Raw genomic sequence first — 18903 nt, 5'->3', positions numbered from 1 at the left:
TAAACAAACTTTCATTTTAATAAATAACAAAGTACTCCAACAAAATAGTCTATCAACATGCCAGAAACAATTTGGTATCAAATGCAAAAGAAAATAGGCATTGAAGAACTAGACAAATAACTGCTCGAACACCATCCGCTTTATCTACATGTCAGTCCCCGGCAGTACATCCTCTCCTTTGTCGTTGTACCCAGAGTCGTTGGATGTACTGATGCTGCTTATTTTTCTATTCTTTTCTATATCTGTTAAAAGACAATTGTGTTTACATATTTATGTTATTCTTTATACAATGCCATATTGGAGAAAGTAAAGGTGCGCTGAAGAGAGCGGGCATCTGTTGAAATTGTCTGCATCTCTGGATTAATCTTAACGTGCTCTTGAATGATTCATCATTTTTAAGCAAATTTATTAAGAAACTTAGATGGAAATTAAAATGCGAAAAAAATAATACTCGAATAAGGCTGTAATTGACCCACAATTCTTGATTGTCTTGAGAACCACAGGGTTATTTAATTTGAGTAATTTTAATAACCTGTAGGCTATGAAAATATGAAATAAGCAAATAAACAGGTATGAAAACCAAGTGCATCTGTTAATGAAACAATAAAATAATGCATGCAGCTACAGTGTAAAATTTCTTCATTTGTACAAGGTAAATATAAAAAAAAATCAGGTTTCTACACATGTGATGTATCAACCAATTGTAAAATGACCTATCGAGATCGTTCGAAATGTTGTTATTTTCATCGATTGTCTTCAATTTTAACGGCCACATTGAAAATTAAACGTAAATACTTGTACATCATTCATTGTTTCACTCGTTATCCGTAGCTTGACTATGTCTTGTATGACTAATTCCTAACCGTATTATATTACAATCAAGGCAATCATGTTCTGAATCAATTAATATCGACGGTTTGATATAAATAATAAAATTGTAAAAACAGTGATAACATAAAAGGAAAGAGCGGGGGTCGACTTCAATCTAACCACACGCTTATTATTGTAACTTTTTGGCTCTGAAGTCTTTGACATAAACATATAATTTCAGCAAAACGGTCTGATGAAGGAAAAACAAGCTATGCATTTTTAAGTAACTGGAACACCAACAGCTCTATTATCACATACCTAGTTTTGAAATGACATATCGTTACTTAACACATGGTCAAATAGCCAAATAGAATGATTATTACAAATAGCAATAATACCAGACCACAGACACAATTACAGAGAAAATTGCATTATAAAAATAACCATCCCACCGTCTAAGCAAAGTTTTGTTTTTATATATCTCTTTCCGATGTTACAAGGCGAAAACCGTACTAAAATCTGTACACATTTAAGTTAAACTTGATTAAAAAAAATAACTGTGAAAGCGGTCTTGGTGTTTGTATTTGAGCCTTAACGAGACATTTGACTGTCAACTGAACTATTTTCCTGCGGAGGTTTAAGAGATACTTGCAGATGCTAACATGATTTACAAATCTGTGGGCTCTGGCGACTGCTATAACAATATTTAAATTGATAAAAAATTTAAAAAAATAAAAAAAAAACAACTGTTTTTTTAGTAACGATGAAATATTAAATATGCAAAAGTTACAACGTTACAATGAACTCCATTAAAGGAGAACTTACCAGGTACATATTCTGGCAAATCGTTAGGGTGAACGGCAATAGGAGGTAATCTTCCATGAGGTATGACCTGGTCTATATGCTCCGTGGCTTCTTTCTGTCCCATAATACCATGAATAGTTGAGTAGTCAGACGTGTGTCCGCGAAGCCACCATGTTTTCATATCACCTTTGCCCTAATAAATGATTTCATTTTGAAACATGAGTACAGGTTCACATCATGCAAACCAAATTACAGGTGAGCAAAATACAACCTAAAATCCAGACATGCAAGTACCATCGGGTATTGTGACAAGAGAAGTATATGGAACAGTTGATGTCTTACAGAAGACCACTAGTTTCGTAGAGGAAGCAGAAATCCAAGTATGAGGGCAAACGAAAAGAAGAAAACCTAAAATTAATCCAGAACGTCAATGTTTTGATACTAATACAAAAAAATTATCTTAAATTAGGAAAGTAATAAAGTTGTTCACAACAGTCCTCTTGGTTTATTTTGAAAAAAAAAATAGTTTCCCGCCATTATACAATTAATATAATTACTTTAATATTATTATATTAATCGACAATACTCTCCACTTCCTTCATTACTTTTATTGGTTCTCAAATACTTGGTGCAATACACTATTTAGGAAGTTGGCTAAAAATTAGGACGTAACGCTCTCTGAGGGATTCTAAGGTAATCTTGTACTTAAAAACGTTTACATATTACTATTACGTTGCCCACGCTACTGCGGCTGTGTTGAAAAAAAAAACACACCTATCTAAACTATAAATAACTATTGTAAACAATCGAAACTGTGATTATGTGAAAGCTGTATACTGTTGGAATCAGGACAAACAATAAGTTCTGAATATTTGTCACAAATGATACTTCAAATTCTTTATAATCCATTAAACTTTCCAAAAACCTGTAAAAAACATCAAAATTCCGCATGTCAGGTGTAACAGTGTCGGTTCAAAAAAGCTAAAATAGTGAATTGTGCTATTGCAGAGGGTACGAAATTCGCCAAACTTTGCATGGAAGAATAATATCATGTGTTCCTTTTGAGATAATTATCGAAATTGCGTTAATTTTAGGCAAAAAAATATTTAATGCAAAGTATTGGTAAATGGTCAGATTTCTAAAAAGTGTTGAGTAATCAAATTCTGTTATTAATGTAAGAACTTATTTACACAATATTCTTTTCCGATTAATATTTTCTAAAAATGTACATACTTTCAGCAATTCTACGTCGACATTTGATAATATTTTCATTACAAACAAAAAAGTTACGTCTTTTTGAAAATGTCTATTTATTCTATGAAATAATAATACTTTGTAATTGTACATACACTTAGGAATACACATATTTCATTTTTATGGTTTAAACCGTTTAAAACGGAAAAAATTCGAACGAAACAAATGTCTAGCGATTTGTCGAACTTTCACTTTTTGAACGTTTGGAGCGTTTTTCGTCGACCGGGAAATGGGGAAATGAAACGGAAATAATTTTCGCTTTAGATAACAAGAATTGGACACTTATACCTGTCTCTGCAATTACAACTATAGAAAATATGCAACTGAAAGAGACAAAAAAATCGAAATCAAAGGGATATAAAAAGACTAAGAGTACCTGTATTTTGTGTTATTAACAAACGAAAGAATAAACCGGATGTGCCACAATAGCGTGCGTAACGTCCTAGCAAGCTTAGCATACTTTGAGCTAACAAAAACGAAACGTTTGCAATAGCAGTGAATGGAAATCAAATGTCAAGTTCACATTATCGTTCTAATTCGGCTTAGTACTTTTTCACGATCGAGTGCGAGAATATGATATTTGAGTGCAAAAGTCTAGAATAAGATATCTTCTCGAATTTACTGGATGATATTGTCCATCTTAATTACATACGAGTTGACCCTCTTTCTGTTAGACTTATAGAATGTGTCAATGCGAATTTTACTTTTGACCATAGAAGCACTGAGAGCCTGATTTCAGTTTGGCATGAAGTAAACTTGTAATACCAATGGTAACACAAAAAGCAAGGATGTTTTTCCGACGCAGTCGGTATAGTTTCGCTTTTTACCCTTTGGCCTTAAAGACGCTCTTCCATGGAAACGTAAGTCACCTGATCGCAATTCTGTTTCCCGATTTGCCGAATACTGACAACTTAATGGCGTTCGAAAAAACTGTATCGAAAATTAAAATTGCGTGCCATATGTGTTATTTATTGAATGAAATGTAGAAAATTATCGGTAAAAAAGAATAAATTTTACTGCGTCGGCCATCTTTATTTTCAAAGATAGTACTTGTTTTCATTTTAATTATATCTTTTACAACAATAAATATAATACTACTGGCGCCCAAAAGTTTTTGTAAATGATGAAGAGCAATTAATCCTAGTTAATAATAAACTGAAAAAAGCCTTTAGGTCATTTATTTTAAAAATATCAATACATTCAACTTCGTTCTCTTATACAGGTTACACCTGCCTCACAATTTTATATTAGACTTGAATATCGGTAAATATACCGAAGCGTTAGCAGTGGGATGATTTAAACACACCAAAATACAAAAACATGGCTTAAACTTGAATACATAAACAAAGACGATATTAATACACAATTCGGATAAGGGAAACAAGACGCCACAGAAAAACCTAAAGCACTACCAAAATGAACTCCATTTTTTTAAATTAAAAAAAACAAAAAAACGGGATTGACTTCAAGTGCTCCAGAAGCGAAATCATATCCTGCTCCGCCAACGACACCCGTTATATTCAAGTGAGTATAATTCTGTAGTTATCTAGTCACAATAACGCGGCTCCGTGACATGTGTCAAACACTATTAATACTAGGACAAAATCAATAATTTTAACTATCATGATGTAAAACGAAGTAAATAACTTGGAATTTGTGGAAAATATTCGAAATTGACAAAATTAGATTAAAGTAATAAAAAATAACCATACGCCATTATCATTTTTTTTTAGAAACCGCCGGACTTTGATCTTGAACTTCATATCACAAAGCAATAAATCGTGCGATAAAAATTAACATCGTGGCATAAATTTACCTGAAGATGTCAAAAGAAATCAAATGTATCTCTCTCTCATTGTATTAACACGATAACACGACGTTTCAAAAATAGATAAAATGAGTTTATTCGAAAATATCATTTATTTAAGCCGGACCTGAGTACGCATATTCGTGTTCGAATATATAGGACATATTTTCAGAACATTCTTTTAATTATGTATAGAGTAAAATTCAAAATAAAATGCGTTTTGAGAATGAGAGCCACAGCATTGATACAGTCACAACCATATTAAAGTGCTTTGTAAGAAAGAAAAATCAATAAATAAATCTTACCAATCCAAACATTGGTACATAAACTTTAATACAAACTCGACAAACATTCAACTCTCAGGATAGCAGTGTTAACAGAGAGCTGTAGCAAATCCTATTACCTACAGCCACTTTGACGTACGACTAGTAGATGTCAAGTTCAGTAGGTAGTCAATCCGGTCCGAATTTTTTTCCACATTTTTCCAAATCGCTCAATGTATTTCTATGAAAGTCAACCCCACCCAAGATTTCTATGGTGACTAAAATAATACCTTTGAAAAAATCCCGCCAAAAAACGAACCAGTGACTTGACGGCACAAAAAATGAAGGTTCTGCAGACGCCCCCCTTCAACTAGGTAAAATAACATTTTTGGGCGCGAAGTTTTGATTTTTTACAAACTCCCCCCCTCCCCCCCCCAAAAAAAAAAAAATCTTAACTGCCATTTTTCAGTTTCTTACTTAAGTCCTGGATCATGACGTTCACATTGTAAAAAATAGATATATATATAATTTCTATTATTTTTAAACATACACCAACCAACATTCTTCCTTGCATTATTCGTTTTTGTATCAGTGAAAATGAAATAAAATGCGTTTTATGTTAATTCTATGAATTATTATGACAGAGATAACATTTCGTAACCTATTATACTCTTATCTTTATATTATATCATAAAGCTTGATATTCAAGCCTCAAAGATTGATATAAATATAGGCGTATCAAGCTGTGCTTTAGCGCTTATATTATGGTATACCGCTGTCGTCCGGCAGATGAGGTAACATGTCAGGAATAAGCCATTCGTCAAATTTTATTTTCTAGGTATATTGATATTGCATAACTTGCAAAAGAAAATTTACGCTGATGTAAAAAATCAATGCCTTAACACTCCGTAGCTTAAAAAAATTTAACATCAATATTTGTTTATTTATTTTTTTTCTTTTCAGGAAAAACTTACCTTGCTCTTCTATAATGTTAAGTCAGGGGAGATAACAAATTTCTTGCAAATGAAAAACTATACCTAAACTTAATATTAGTTCGAAAACAGGAAAGTTCTAGGCAATTTATGATTATTTTTTGCTTAGTATACGTACGAGATGAACACAAAAATTCAAACGAAAATGGGGAATTTGGCTGTGGATTACAGAAACTTTAAAGCCACGAACAATTCAATAGGCGGACCCAAAAGGTGGCCCGCTCACTCTTGAAATTAAAAAAAAAATAGTTATGATGTAATTATTCAAGATTGTGAAAACGAGAATCAAGTGGTAATATAATTCATCGAATAAAATTAAATCCAACTATGTTTCTCAAGTTTATTTTTAATTTTTTATGTTAACATAATCCCTCCTTTTTTTTTGCAGGAAAAAAATATCCATAATATTTATATTTTGTAAATCTCTTAGACCCGACATTGATATCAACTACTGGACTTTCAAGAGTCTGGATATTTGCGATGATGGCATGTATGTATGATTCGTATTGGTCACACAACCCTGCCAAGGGCTACCACTAAAAACTTAGTACTTAAGTATCGGCCCTCAAATATATACAGTCGACTTACCTTAATCTCTAATTGGCTTCCGAAAAAGTACCCTTAATGTAAAACGTTGCCAATGCGGGCAACCAACAGGGGATATTAATCAAAATCATATACTTAAAGCATTTAATGATGACGTAGCACTGAATAACTTTCGCCCCGTGCAGGTCCGGGTGTTATAAGAATAGGCCTGCAACAGCGCTAAGCTTGTCGTAAAAGGCGACTAAATAGTGCTCAGAGCCCTAGCCGGGGGCTAGGGCGCTCTGCCCACAGAGCAAGTGGGATGTGTGCCCCAGGTGGTGGAATGGGGTACCCCTGACGTGTTACATGCTGGGGTTGTCAGGCTATAATACGGAAAACCTGACCGCAAACCATAGTGGTGCACCGTGTTGGGAAAGATGCCACGTTCCTTGCACGTTGAAGAACCCTACTGTGGTATTCTCCCGGAGTAGGAACCATAGCCACAGGAGGCTAAATTGCCCAACCCTACCCACCTCCCCTATTTCCAGTGGCAATCAAAATTTTTCGACCCCATTATCCTTGTGTCCCATCCCATTTTTCATTTCATCATCATTTCATTTTCATTTTATCATCAATTTCATGTTCATTTTATCATCAACTTCATGTTCATCGTCTGAATATAGCTGAAATATTGCTGCTCGGACGTTAAACCCCAACAAACAAACAAAAACTGAATAACTTTCATACAACAAGTCAGCATGACATTTTCTCAGTCAATAAATATACGATCGTTTATAATCAAATCTCGAACTCGATTACTATCTGTCACAAAGTTCAAGATCACAATTATACCGCATATTTCTAATCTCAATAGACAAATGTTTTCACTAATATAGTACTATGTTATAATTTTCATGTAGCCGCTACACAATAAGATGACTCAAGTCGTTTGATAAACGTATGTTTTGCCATTCATTATGTCCGATAGTCGGTTCATGCGTCGTAAGATAAGTTTGGATAGCCATGAAACACTTCAGTGAATATTTTTTTTATTCAGTGTCCTTTCGTTATTCAATTTTATTTCCTGATTTTTTTTTTTTTTTTTTTTGTACATTATTTTACTTATTTTCATCTGCACAGTTAGCATTTGTCACGTTTAGCCATCAGATCATTTGGACCTTAGGAAAACAATTCAAATTTCAACATTAGTGAGGAACGTGACTGACGCCGTATTTAAATATTCGTTCAGCAGACAAATTATTCTAAATAGGTACTTGTGCATCTCTTGAAAATGTCAGTTTGGAGTAAATAGTCTTACTTTGATTGGTATGATCCCTCGAAGGTCACAATCAAATCCACCATATGATGTCAGCTCTACGTAAGTGAAATTACTCATGTGAATCCTATAAGCTAAAAGTGAAAATAAACCTCAACGTTACTTGTACATAAAAATTGACAAAATTCTTAACCGACTTGATTACAACGACTTAGTAGGACAATGATGTATGACAAACACTTTACAAGACAAAATAAAACAAGTTTTTTGCTTACTCAGGAACAGTTAAGAGCAATTTATAAACAAGTTTATAACAATGTGGCTTACAGTAAGAAAGAAAACATGGATATCAACAGCTTAGTTCATTAGTTATTATGATCACATGATGCAAAGGATAGTCCACGTACATGAAGCCTTCTTTCTAATTTTAAATATATTGACGCTATGTTTTTATTTATATGTACATTTTGTATATTGACGCTATACTTCCAAATTTAGATCCGGATATTAACCGTTCCGTTCCGTAATTACTCTCAGGCAATCATGGCGAAAGCGCCGCAGACGAAGCAGAAAAATAGAAAGTACAATATCTACATATGTAATACATAAATCAAGGACTTTCACTCAGTTAATATTTTATACATGCACCTATTAGATTATATTGACCTCGGACTTCATCCTCCGTTTATATAGGCTAGAAACCACTAATTCCACTTCCCATAGGCTTCTATGCAAATTTCATACTATTCAATGGCTTCTCTGGACTTTACCTTAACTTTAACCTGCAGAGGACTATATATATCAGCATGATTCTACATATGTCAGCTCACAATCCTCAGAATGGCATGTGGGGTTAGCAGACTTGCAGTGCAGTACTGGTCACCGAAAGTAAAGTGTCTATAAATAGCATGGGAAATCCCAGTGTTTTCACAAGATAGGGGTATATTTAGAAATCATTATGGAAATTAGGCATCACATCACAAGAAGCAAAATGCACCTATAAAATGTACAGAAATGTTTTTCCTTTCAGAAACTGTTTAAATTTTTTAATTAAGATGAGAACTTTTTTCACAGCACTATGAGGAACAGGGGTGATTTCTGCGTAGGACTATTTTTGCGTACGTTCCAAATGCTCATTGGTTGATTTGGTGGTCTGTAAACTGAATAATCTGAACAAATTCATATATATAACGTACTGACTGAGTTAAAAGTCCACAATTGATAAATATATTTATTCCTTAGTTCCACTATCTTGGTATAATAGTACATTATGCCAGCGACCTACTTAAATTGACAATTTAAAATTAGAGCATCTGAATTTTCAAAAGTTCATCTGCATTGTTTAATACAGATTGGTATTTTTCTAGTTTGAAATATGCTTTAAAAGTAAAATAAAACCTTCCCGTAGAAGATTTTTCCATTTCAGAAACTCTGATAAAATTGGTCTACTAGTCTTTGTATAAGAGTATTTTATGTAGCGCCAATACTTGGTGTTAATTGGCTTGACCATAGATAGCTTTATTTACATTCATCTAATTTCCTTTTTACATGAAATAACCATTTAAATCAGACAATATTTGCTTGATGAATTTTATACATAATTTCATATAAAATGCCAGACATTTTAAATTGACAACATTGTAACAGTTCCGACAAATAACATAAACATTTTATTTAAACAAGAATGATACGGGAAATCGTCCTGTTTCACCATAAACCATATACTTCGGTGTCCAGGATCTAATATTAAATATTTTCCTTAAAAAATTCAAATGAACTTTCTCGATGACCTCCATATTCTCAAAGGTCCATGTCTAAGACGAGTAAAGTAAGATAGGAGTGGTAGCAAGATTCAACTACACTCTCTATTACTAGAACTATGCTTATTCGTGACTTACAGTGTATCAGATGTTTTAATTAAATCTAGGAAATGCAAGGCGTAAATAATTGAAAGTATAGTATAGAAAAAAAATTCAGTCATACATATATGTAAAATCATACACATGGTTCGTTTTGTGTAATAGGCTCTTAGTGTTTTAGGTGTTTTATTCCAATGCATGTTAACATTAACGGCAAAAAAAAACGAAGGACAAATTAAATATGATAAACAATTTAGAAAAAGAACACAAAAGGAAATCGCTCCCAAGGAAATATACCTTCTCCATTTGATTCCATTCTAGACGCTGTATTGACTGTGTCCCCAAACAAACAGTATCGAGGCATTTTAAGTCCAACAACTCCGGCACATGCAGGTCCTACAAACATGTACATTTGATTTTTTTTAATTCTCTTACTTAAAAATCCGTACAAGCAAAGGTACATAGCAGGGTCATCTATTTGTTCAACAAAACAGCTGTCTGTACGACTCACTATGATTTTGTCCGCAGTGAAGGAAGGACGAGAAATTGTTTACACGCGTAGAGGTATTAATAATAAGTGGATTCTAAAAAAAAAAAAAAAAACTCCAAAAGATTTTTTTTAGATAATCCCAAATCTTGCTCTTTCGCAGAAGTGAACTCTATTTTAACTATTGACTTTTCATCAATATATACAATCATACCTCACAATAAATATTTAACAACAATACATTTAATTGCAAGAATGGCAATTCTTACAATGTTGTGCATTCCGAAACAAAAAGACAAAAATTACTACGGTGCTCCAAACAGGAGATCAGTATGCTAGAATTTTTCCTCGATAACATATTTGATATTTTCGGAGGAAAAGTTTTAAGAAGTATCGGTATTACAATTGACATTTATTCTGCCCCTCTGTCAGCCAGTATATTTCTTTATTATTATGAATTGGAGTTCTTACAAAATCTTGCTAGATCGCCATATTGACGATGTTCTCTCCAATAATAATCATAAATTTGAAAAATGGTTTCTATTTATTTATCCATTACAATTAACAATTTAATAGACTACTGACACAACTTCCTCCGCGTCATTTTTATACCCTTACCTCGAATTTGAAAACAGTAGTCATCTCAGGACAAACTATATTACAAACGAGACTATTTTGATTTCAAAATTATAAATGTTCCCTTCCACTGCTGTAATATACCAGCTTCAGATTAATATGGTGTTTATATTTCTAAGTTGGTAAAGTATGTAAGAGCTAGTAGCGACTATTTTGACTTCTTAAGACGCCACCGTTGTCTTAGTGACAGGCTTTTGGACCAAGGTTATAAGAAACTACGTCTTGTACGCTGCATAAGTTTTATTTCCGATCTTCCGATATCCATATCTTATCGAAAACTTTTCTGTTTCTGACAGATTTCCATCATGTCTTTAAATTAATGTTCAGCAGTTTTTATTTATGAAGTATTATTTCATCTTGTCTTACCCTCAAAGACTTACTTTGAAGCTCCTGTCCTGAATTTACTTAACTTTTATTGTATTTAGTTGTTTTTATTTCACTTATTAATTGTTCATATCGTCTGTATTGTTTTGACTACTGGTTTACTGATTTTGATCGGTGGCAACTTGTATGCAGCCCATTTGTGTTTAAATAAACCGCAAATAATGAACCGCAATGGAAGCGAGAGGTTTAGCACGCTACCTGGTTTAACTAACCTTTCTATTTTGAAATGCCTGTACCAAATAGCGGCGTTTTCCAACTTTCCGTATATTACCCTGATATTGTCATTTGTTATACGGACTTTCTTTTTGACTATCCCTTTTTTACTACTGCATAGATATAATAAGTTTGGTAATTTTGATATTACCATACATAGGATGACAAAAAGGCATGGTGTTAAACTGAATTACATATGGTCATAAAAAAGTCAAGTTAAAAAGAACTGCTCTATAATTATAAAAGGAAAATGGTTTCTCTTTGTTATTAATGATATGACAGAATTGCAGAGAAAGTTGTCGTTGTATTAAGTCGTAGCTACAAAAAAAACAAAAACAAAAACAAACAAAAACAAAACAAAAACAAAAAATTACAAACGTGTTTACTTACCAGAGTGTAAACCGACTCTGATTTTAAGTGGTTCACTTGGACGATGGGGTATGACGAAAACTTTACAAGCCGCCACAATTTCTAACGCCATGTTGGCTATTTCTCTAGCATGAAAAGCTGTGCGTGTTGGTATACCCGATACGACCATGTCTATGATAAAGCAGTAATCGTGAGAGGTAAAGAAGTAGGATGAATATGCACTCATATCTTTATAAACGTTTTGCATGACATGCATAATTCAGTAAAATTTCTTGTGCAGAAGGTCAAGTAATATGTAAACATCGTTTCTGAACAGATTTTGAAAGAAAAATCACTCATTTATATATGTTACTTTATATGTTTTAATAGTAAAATCTATATTATACGGTTGATAAAGATCAATGCAAGTTGTGCTAAAGCACCGGTACACACTCGCCTCATTGTCTCATAACCAGAAATCAATGAAAAACGAAATTGTGCTTCCTCCCATGAAGACAAACGGGCGTTAAACCTCAACAAACAAAACAAACTTGTTTAACTATTATCAAGCCGATTATGAGATGTGTATACCTTAATGCTTCCTTCAAAAGACAGGTGTATATAAATGTTTTTTTCTACTCTGCATGTGTTAAGTAAATAACACACAAAGCACGCCATGTGTTACAATTAAATATCTGTATGAAAACACGAGAGATAATGCTTCTTTTCACTTCGTATTCAGCTTAATTTGTTTAGAAATTTGTTACAAGTCTACAACGGATCATTGGTAACTTCAATTAAAGATGAAGCGTTATCAGATAATCTTATAGAAACAGTGATTTTACAAAAGAAGTAAAGATATGTAAAGGAATATGCACTTTGTCTAATTATTGCAAGCCAAGGGAAAGTATTTTGCTTATTTATGAATTACAGTTTATCATTTTTTGTTTGTTTTGAATAAGTATAAAGATCCGTAATAGCATTACATCTAGTTATTTACGTGGTAGAAAAACAACCATTTTTCAAACATTTAAATAAGAATACAGAAAAAGGGGCCAGTTTTAAGAATGGGCAATAGGTTCAATATCGAAATTCAACTTACACGCATCTCCAATAGTTTCCACTTTATATACATCATATCTGTCAATGATATCATCAAACGTTATATATAAACTGTTTAGTAACTGGACAACCTCTATTGGTGTACTACCACCAGAAATAGTTGTAAAACCGACTATATCGCTGAAGTATATCGTACACTTGTCAAACCATTCCGCTTCTATAGCTCTACCGAGCTTCAGGTCTTCTGCTATAGACCTTGGTAACATACCTGAAACAAAAGTACACGGGGTGTGTAACAGAATGGCGGAAAAGATCAAAAGATGACTCTTAATTACTACGATAATATGATGGTATTTTTCAGAACTTTCTTTTTATATTTTAAAGAACCCCATTACAAAAACATAAATATGTATGTGAAGTTAACACTTAGTAAACTGAAATACTGTCTTTGCAATCTTATGTGGAAAAACCTGTTTCTGATATTGTTCTTTTAATACAGGATAAGAAAAAAATAACTGAAAAATTCATTTAACAATCTTACACAGACACAACCTTATCTTTCTCTTAAAATATACTCCATTAATCAGTTTCATTAAGTCTGAATAATTTTGTTTACATTGAATTAAACATACTGTACAGAAGTCTGTCTGTTTTCTGTTTTTCGTGTACTAAATCTTGTGTTCTTTCAGCTACGATTGACTCTAAATGTTTTGAATATTTCTCCATCTGGAACATAACAGCTGACATTTAGTTCTGTACTTTAGTAATTCTTTTAATAATAAATACATTTCCGACAGTTCAAATGTTTTTAGATATGACTTTAAGGGCTAATTTGTGAAACAAATATTCCTAGGCAAAACTACATTGTCATTAAATTTAAATATAAGTAGGCGTTAGCAAATTTAAATCGTTTAAATAAAGGAGTAACCATCTGATTTATTATGGCTGGGGTGGGGGCTAGGATTGAATTAAGTTTCTATCCTGCCATTTATATTTTGAGAAGATATAGGCCCTGCCTTTCATGGCTTTTATACATTTTCATTCCCGAAAAAAAAGCAATCCTCTCTTTTTTCACATTTGTCATTTCAAAGCCCCCCCCCCCCCCAATAAAAAAAAGTCAAATTGTAGTTCCCTAAATAGAAACTATTTAAAAAGTACTAAACCAGCGTAAAACGACATTCGATTTGATACTTATCGATTGTGGACACGGTGAACAACAGAGGGAGGCAGAAGAATTTCTGTCAAAGATTAAAAAAAAAGAAGATTATTTCAATTATGTAATACTAAATAACGAAGTTGCCTGGTTATTTATTCTTATCCAAACTCCTTTCTGAGTGGTTTTATACTTTAACAATAATTAACACTTTAATAAGTAAATTTGATTTATTAAGCGATGTACTTATTTTGAGGAATTTTATATACATAATAAGTCCGCCATAGGATCCGCATATACTTACAAAGAAGTACTTGCTTTCAATATATATGAAACAATTACACAAATGATGAAAGTGTTTGAAAGCCTCTTTTTCTTATAAACGATCATGAATGCTTTTGTATCTGTTGGTTGTGATTTTGAAGACACTAAGCCCTGATGACAATAATAATTTTTTTTTCTGAGTTATCTTTCTTTAGTCATTATATTTTCTCAACTGTGAAAAAGGCGATCCAGTGTAGTAATTATTTAGCATTCACCTTCACCTTTGCAGAAAAAGTTGAAAGTGAGTTCATTGTGATTCTTAAAATAATTACTGAAATATGACGTCGTTCATCCTTAGTATTCATTTGACTTACATACCATTGCCATCATAAGGTCAACTGGACTCATTTTATGTGGATTGATTTTATGTAATGTTTTCTTAACGGTTTCAAAATCAGGTCTGTTTCCTGGAAGGTTATCCCAACTTTCATTTAGCAACTGTCAAAAACAAAACAAAATTATATTTAGCACATATATTTTTATCGATAGGTACAAGAAAGCCAGTTTCGACGACATACCAAAATTAAATATAAAACCAGTACATGTTATTTGTATGCGTATTTGGAAAAAAGTTTCGGAGAGGGACAACAAGGCATTTGACTTGTTAAGAACTTGTTTTCAACGACATTTGTTTGCAGAGGAATACATGACATCTTTTTGAATAGTTTTGTTTATTTGCTGGTGCCATGTGCATCGGGATGTGGTGGTTTTATTTTTAGTAATTATATCGAATTCTACACGAAAAATGGCAAAAATATCTTTATTTTTCTCTTCAGTTCAAAGCGACCAAACAGATGCAAGTAAAATGCCCTTTTACCCTACAAATCTAACACCGATAACTTACATTTGTATATTCTACAGGACATGGACAAAGACTTTCTTTATCGTCGTCTCCAGTGCAAAGATCTGGCACCGATGGTTTCCAATATTCTGGTAAACTGTACGCATCTTCATCCTTGTTATAAAAAAACTTATTTTTAAATGATTTTTAGGATTTGTTTTTTTATGCATTTGCAGTTTGATAACAATATTTCTTCCAGAGGCGGATTCAGGCGGGGGCGTGGCGGGCGTGCGCCAACCCTAAAGTTTGCAAAGCATGGGTTGTCAGGGGTAGATTTAGGCGGTTTTAGGTGGAAACATTTTCTCGCTAATTTTACCGCAAAAGATATCTACATTGCACCCATTCTAGAAGAATATTTTAAAAAATTTAACCTGAAAAAAATTTTAAATGTGCGCCCCCCCTAATCTAAAATTCTGGATCCGCCCCTGTCTTCATAATATAAAATTACGGCCCTCTGAGGGGTGAATATCCGAAATTGTCAACCCGGACTAGGGTTACTTATCTGAGGCTTTAGCACGAGGGGAATAACCTTAGTGAGGTTGACAATATTGGATATTCACCTAATTAGAGTGCCGCAATTGTTTAATTATACCAAACAAACAAAGGACTGACAAAAAAAATGCATGATTTCAAATGTGCTAGGTTATCCTTAAAAATGGTTTCTTTGCTGTTTATTGACTGAAAATTTTGAATGTGGATTATTCAACTGCTCTTGCATTTTTGAAGGGTTATTCATCGGTGAATAATAGGGTGATTGATGGCATGAATTTTAGGGGTTATTCAACCTTTCTTGTGATTAAAACAAAAAAAAAATCCAAATTAATCTATGTCACATGATTATATTTCTTCCAATAGAATTAATCCTTTATTGTGTAAGATATAATGATATGTATTATTGCATATTTTCATACAATACAAGTTAAGTATAACGAGATCATCACCTCATACACACATTTTCTCATGGCTATTTCTACCATAATAATAGTATGCATTTTTGCATTTTTTTTTTCGTCCAAGCCTTAATTACAATATGCGTACCCCATATGGATCATTTCTTGTGGCTATTTCTACCATAATGATAGCAAAAGAATAAACATCCCCCTCCTCAGTTGGTGTATAATCCCAACCAGAGAATTCTGGAGCCCGATACACACGTGTTCTCATCTCCTGATACTGGTCGTCATATTCATCGTCATCATCAATCATCATTTCGTCTTTTCGTCTGTACTCATTTAATCCATAGTCTGTAATTTTGACCGTCCATCTGTCATCCACGACACAGTTATTACTTTTCAATCGTCCATGAATCAATTTATGGTGATGTAACTGTGCCATACCACGAGCAATATCGGTGGCAAAGGAGAATCTTAAAAGAACACTTACAGATTAACTATACTCATTTAATATTTATGACAACTGATTATGTTTTTGAGAAAAACAAAGAGGATCTGCAGTCCTACCACAACACTTGTTACTCCCGTAGTGGTATTAATTCAATGTGGATCCTGAAAAATTCGAAAGATCTTTTGGAGACAATCAGTTCAAGACTATTATCTGAATATAATAGCATTAAGACCTATGATTTTTCAACACTGTATACTCCTATTCCCCATACTCAGTTAAAATCCCGACTTAAAACATTATACATCGTTGTTTTTCCAAAAAAGATGGTACACCTAGAGACAAATATATAGTTCTTGGTAGAGATTCCTCATACTTTGTAAGAAATAATTCCAAATCATCTTCCAAATATACAGAGGAAGATGTTTACAAAATGCTGGAATTTTTAATCGACAACATATTTGTCCAGTGTGGTGGACGTGTTTTTCAACAAACGGTCGGCATTCCAATGGGAACAAATTTTACTCCTCTAATTGCTGACCTATTTCTTCACTCTTATGAGGCTGACTTTATAGCTGATTTGATCAGAAAGAAAGAATATCGTTTGGCTAGATCCTTCAATCTCAGTTTCCGCTATATAGATGACGTCCTAATTTCGGGGATTTGAAACATCGCATCTACCCAAAAGAACTTGAGATAAAGGATACTACAGACACTGTGAAGTCAGCCTCATATCTTGACCTACATTTAGAAATCGATGGTAAAGGAAAACTATTGACCAAACTTTACGACAAACGTGATGACTTTTCATTCAAAATTGTCAACTTTCCTTTCATCTGTGGCCACATCACTCCGGCTCCTGCGTATGGAGTGTTCATATCACAACCCATACGTTATGCCAGAGCTTGCCGTAACTACGCAGACTTTTTGTATCGCGCTAGAACTCTAACAAATAGGCTTCTGGCACAGGGTTATGTTGCTAAAAGATTGAAGTCATCACTACAGAAGTTTTATGGTGGTCATCATGAACTCGTGGATCGTTATGATATATCCATCACCATCATGAAAACTGATTTATTCAAAGGGTCATAGTTTTCCTTTCCTTGTTTATCTACCCCGGACTAGACTTTTTATGAGCAACTCGGTGGGTGTTTCTAGAAAAGCAGAGGACGCTTACCCTACCGGTGCACCTGGTCCATGCTCCCAGTTTTTAGTGGAGTCCGAGTTGCTCATTTACTTTTTTTACTTTGTATGTATGATTTTAGTTACTTTATGTTCTTTGTTGTATGTGTCTGTTTTCCATGTCTGGTCTTTGTCCCTGGATTATATTCTTTTGATTACCGCTATAACCTTGGTTCCCTTGATTACTCTTGCATCATTATCATAGTTTTCTTCGATACATTTTTTTTTTGCGAAATGGATTTCCTTACTTTAAGAGAACAGTAGTTAAAATCTTCAATATAATCGATATAATCTTAAAGAAAAATCAATTATTTGAAATAGTTTTGAAAAATCGATTGACATTAATGTTTCTGTTTAATCTTACCTAAATGCCCAGTTAAGTGGTATTTCATCGTTCATAAGAACGTCGCTTATACTTCCTTTTGGGCAATATTCTGTCAAAATGCAGATTTCAGGCACCTCTAACGAACCAGCGACAAACTTGCAAAGATTTATATGGTCTAATTCTCTAAAATAAAACATTTATACCACATCATTGTTCCTTTGTGTCAATTCAAGTTATGCAAATTGGCCTTTTTTAGGATGATATTGCCAAGTCCGCAGAATCAAAGTATAGCAGGTTTTGTATGAATATCAGACAGAAGGGGATTTAAGCATTTCAAAACATGCAAATTCACTTTTATAAATTCAGAAACAGCTACAGACCACAAAACTAGTCTTACTTCGTCACTTTGGAAAGTTTATATAGATTGTATACTAAATTGGCACGAATAATCATTCTTAATTTGGTTATTCTAAAGAAGAGTTTAATGTACGTTTCATAGTACAGATCTGTATACAAAATTATCATTATAATATTCACGTAAAATATGTAGTGTTATAGACAGAAAAAAGAAACTTAGATTTTTTTATGCACCTTGTATTATCTCTTGTGGTAACGAATATGTAGCTGACAGTACATAATACCTATTAGCATACCTATTTATTGAGTGTTTAAATTAATTGTGTTATCATGAAAAAGAAAGTAAACATATGCTTGAAAAAATGAACCAAAACATAAAAAAATGTGAAGAATTTAAGTTTGTAATAATACAGGTAGACATTACTTCTTTGTAAAAGTTTAGTTTTTATTAACTTTAATGTCAACTGTTCCTAATTAACATATTTTGAGTATTACCTAAGAAGCATTTAAATTTCAAAATGTTTTTGATAAATATTAAAATCCAACAAATACCTCACAGCTTTAACTTCTTTGCGTATCTTAGTAGTGAGAGAAAATTCTTTCTTTTTTACTTTACGAACTGCCACGGTCTTGCCTTTGCTGTAGAAGAAAAGACATTAA

General features: G+C 33.1%; 1 protein-coding gene across 1 annotated transcript in view; it reads right to left on the bottom strand.

The window, feature by feature from the left end:
- LOC148629838 (atrial natriuretic peptide receptor 2-like) overlaps positions 1–18903 on the bottom strand; it is a 29129-nt gene continuing 10226 nt past the window's right edge. The window contains exons 8-19 of the mRNA XM_088558232.1: positions 18796–18882; positions 17926–18069; positions 16077–16404; positions 15042–15152; positions 14516–14635; positions 13353–13446; positions 12761–12988; positions 11701–11850; positions 9888–9986; positions 7774–7865; positions 1636–1807; positions 1–242 (exon numbers count right to left, since the gene is read on the bottom strand). Coding sequence (XP_088414358.1) covers positions 145–242; positions 1636–1807; positions 7774–7865; positions 9888–9986; positions 11701–11850; positions 12761–12988; positions 13353–13446; positions 14516–14635; positions 15042–15152; positions 16077–16404; positions 17926–18069; positions 18796–18882 — 1723 coding nt within the window. The 3' untranslated portion in view covers positions 1–144. The remainder of the gene's footprint in view (positions 243–1635; positions 1808–7773; positions 7866–9887; positions 9987–11700; positions 11851–12760; positions 12989–13352; positions 13447–14515; positions 14636–15041; positions 15153–16076; positions 16405–17925; positions 18070–18795; positions 18883–18903) is intronic.

The sequence above is a fragment of the Perna viridis genome, chromosome 1 (assembly GCF_037379345.1).
Source record: "Perna viridis isolate PV_CMFRI_1.1 ecotype Kerala chromosome 1, ASM3737934v1, whole genome shotgun sequence".
NCBI classification, from domain to species: domain Eukaryota; kingdom Metazoa; phylum Mollusca; class Bivalvia; order Mytilida; family Mytilidae; genus Perna; species Perna viridis.
This window is presented reverse-complemented; position numbering and strand designations above follow the sequence as displayed.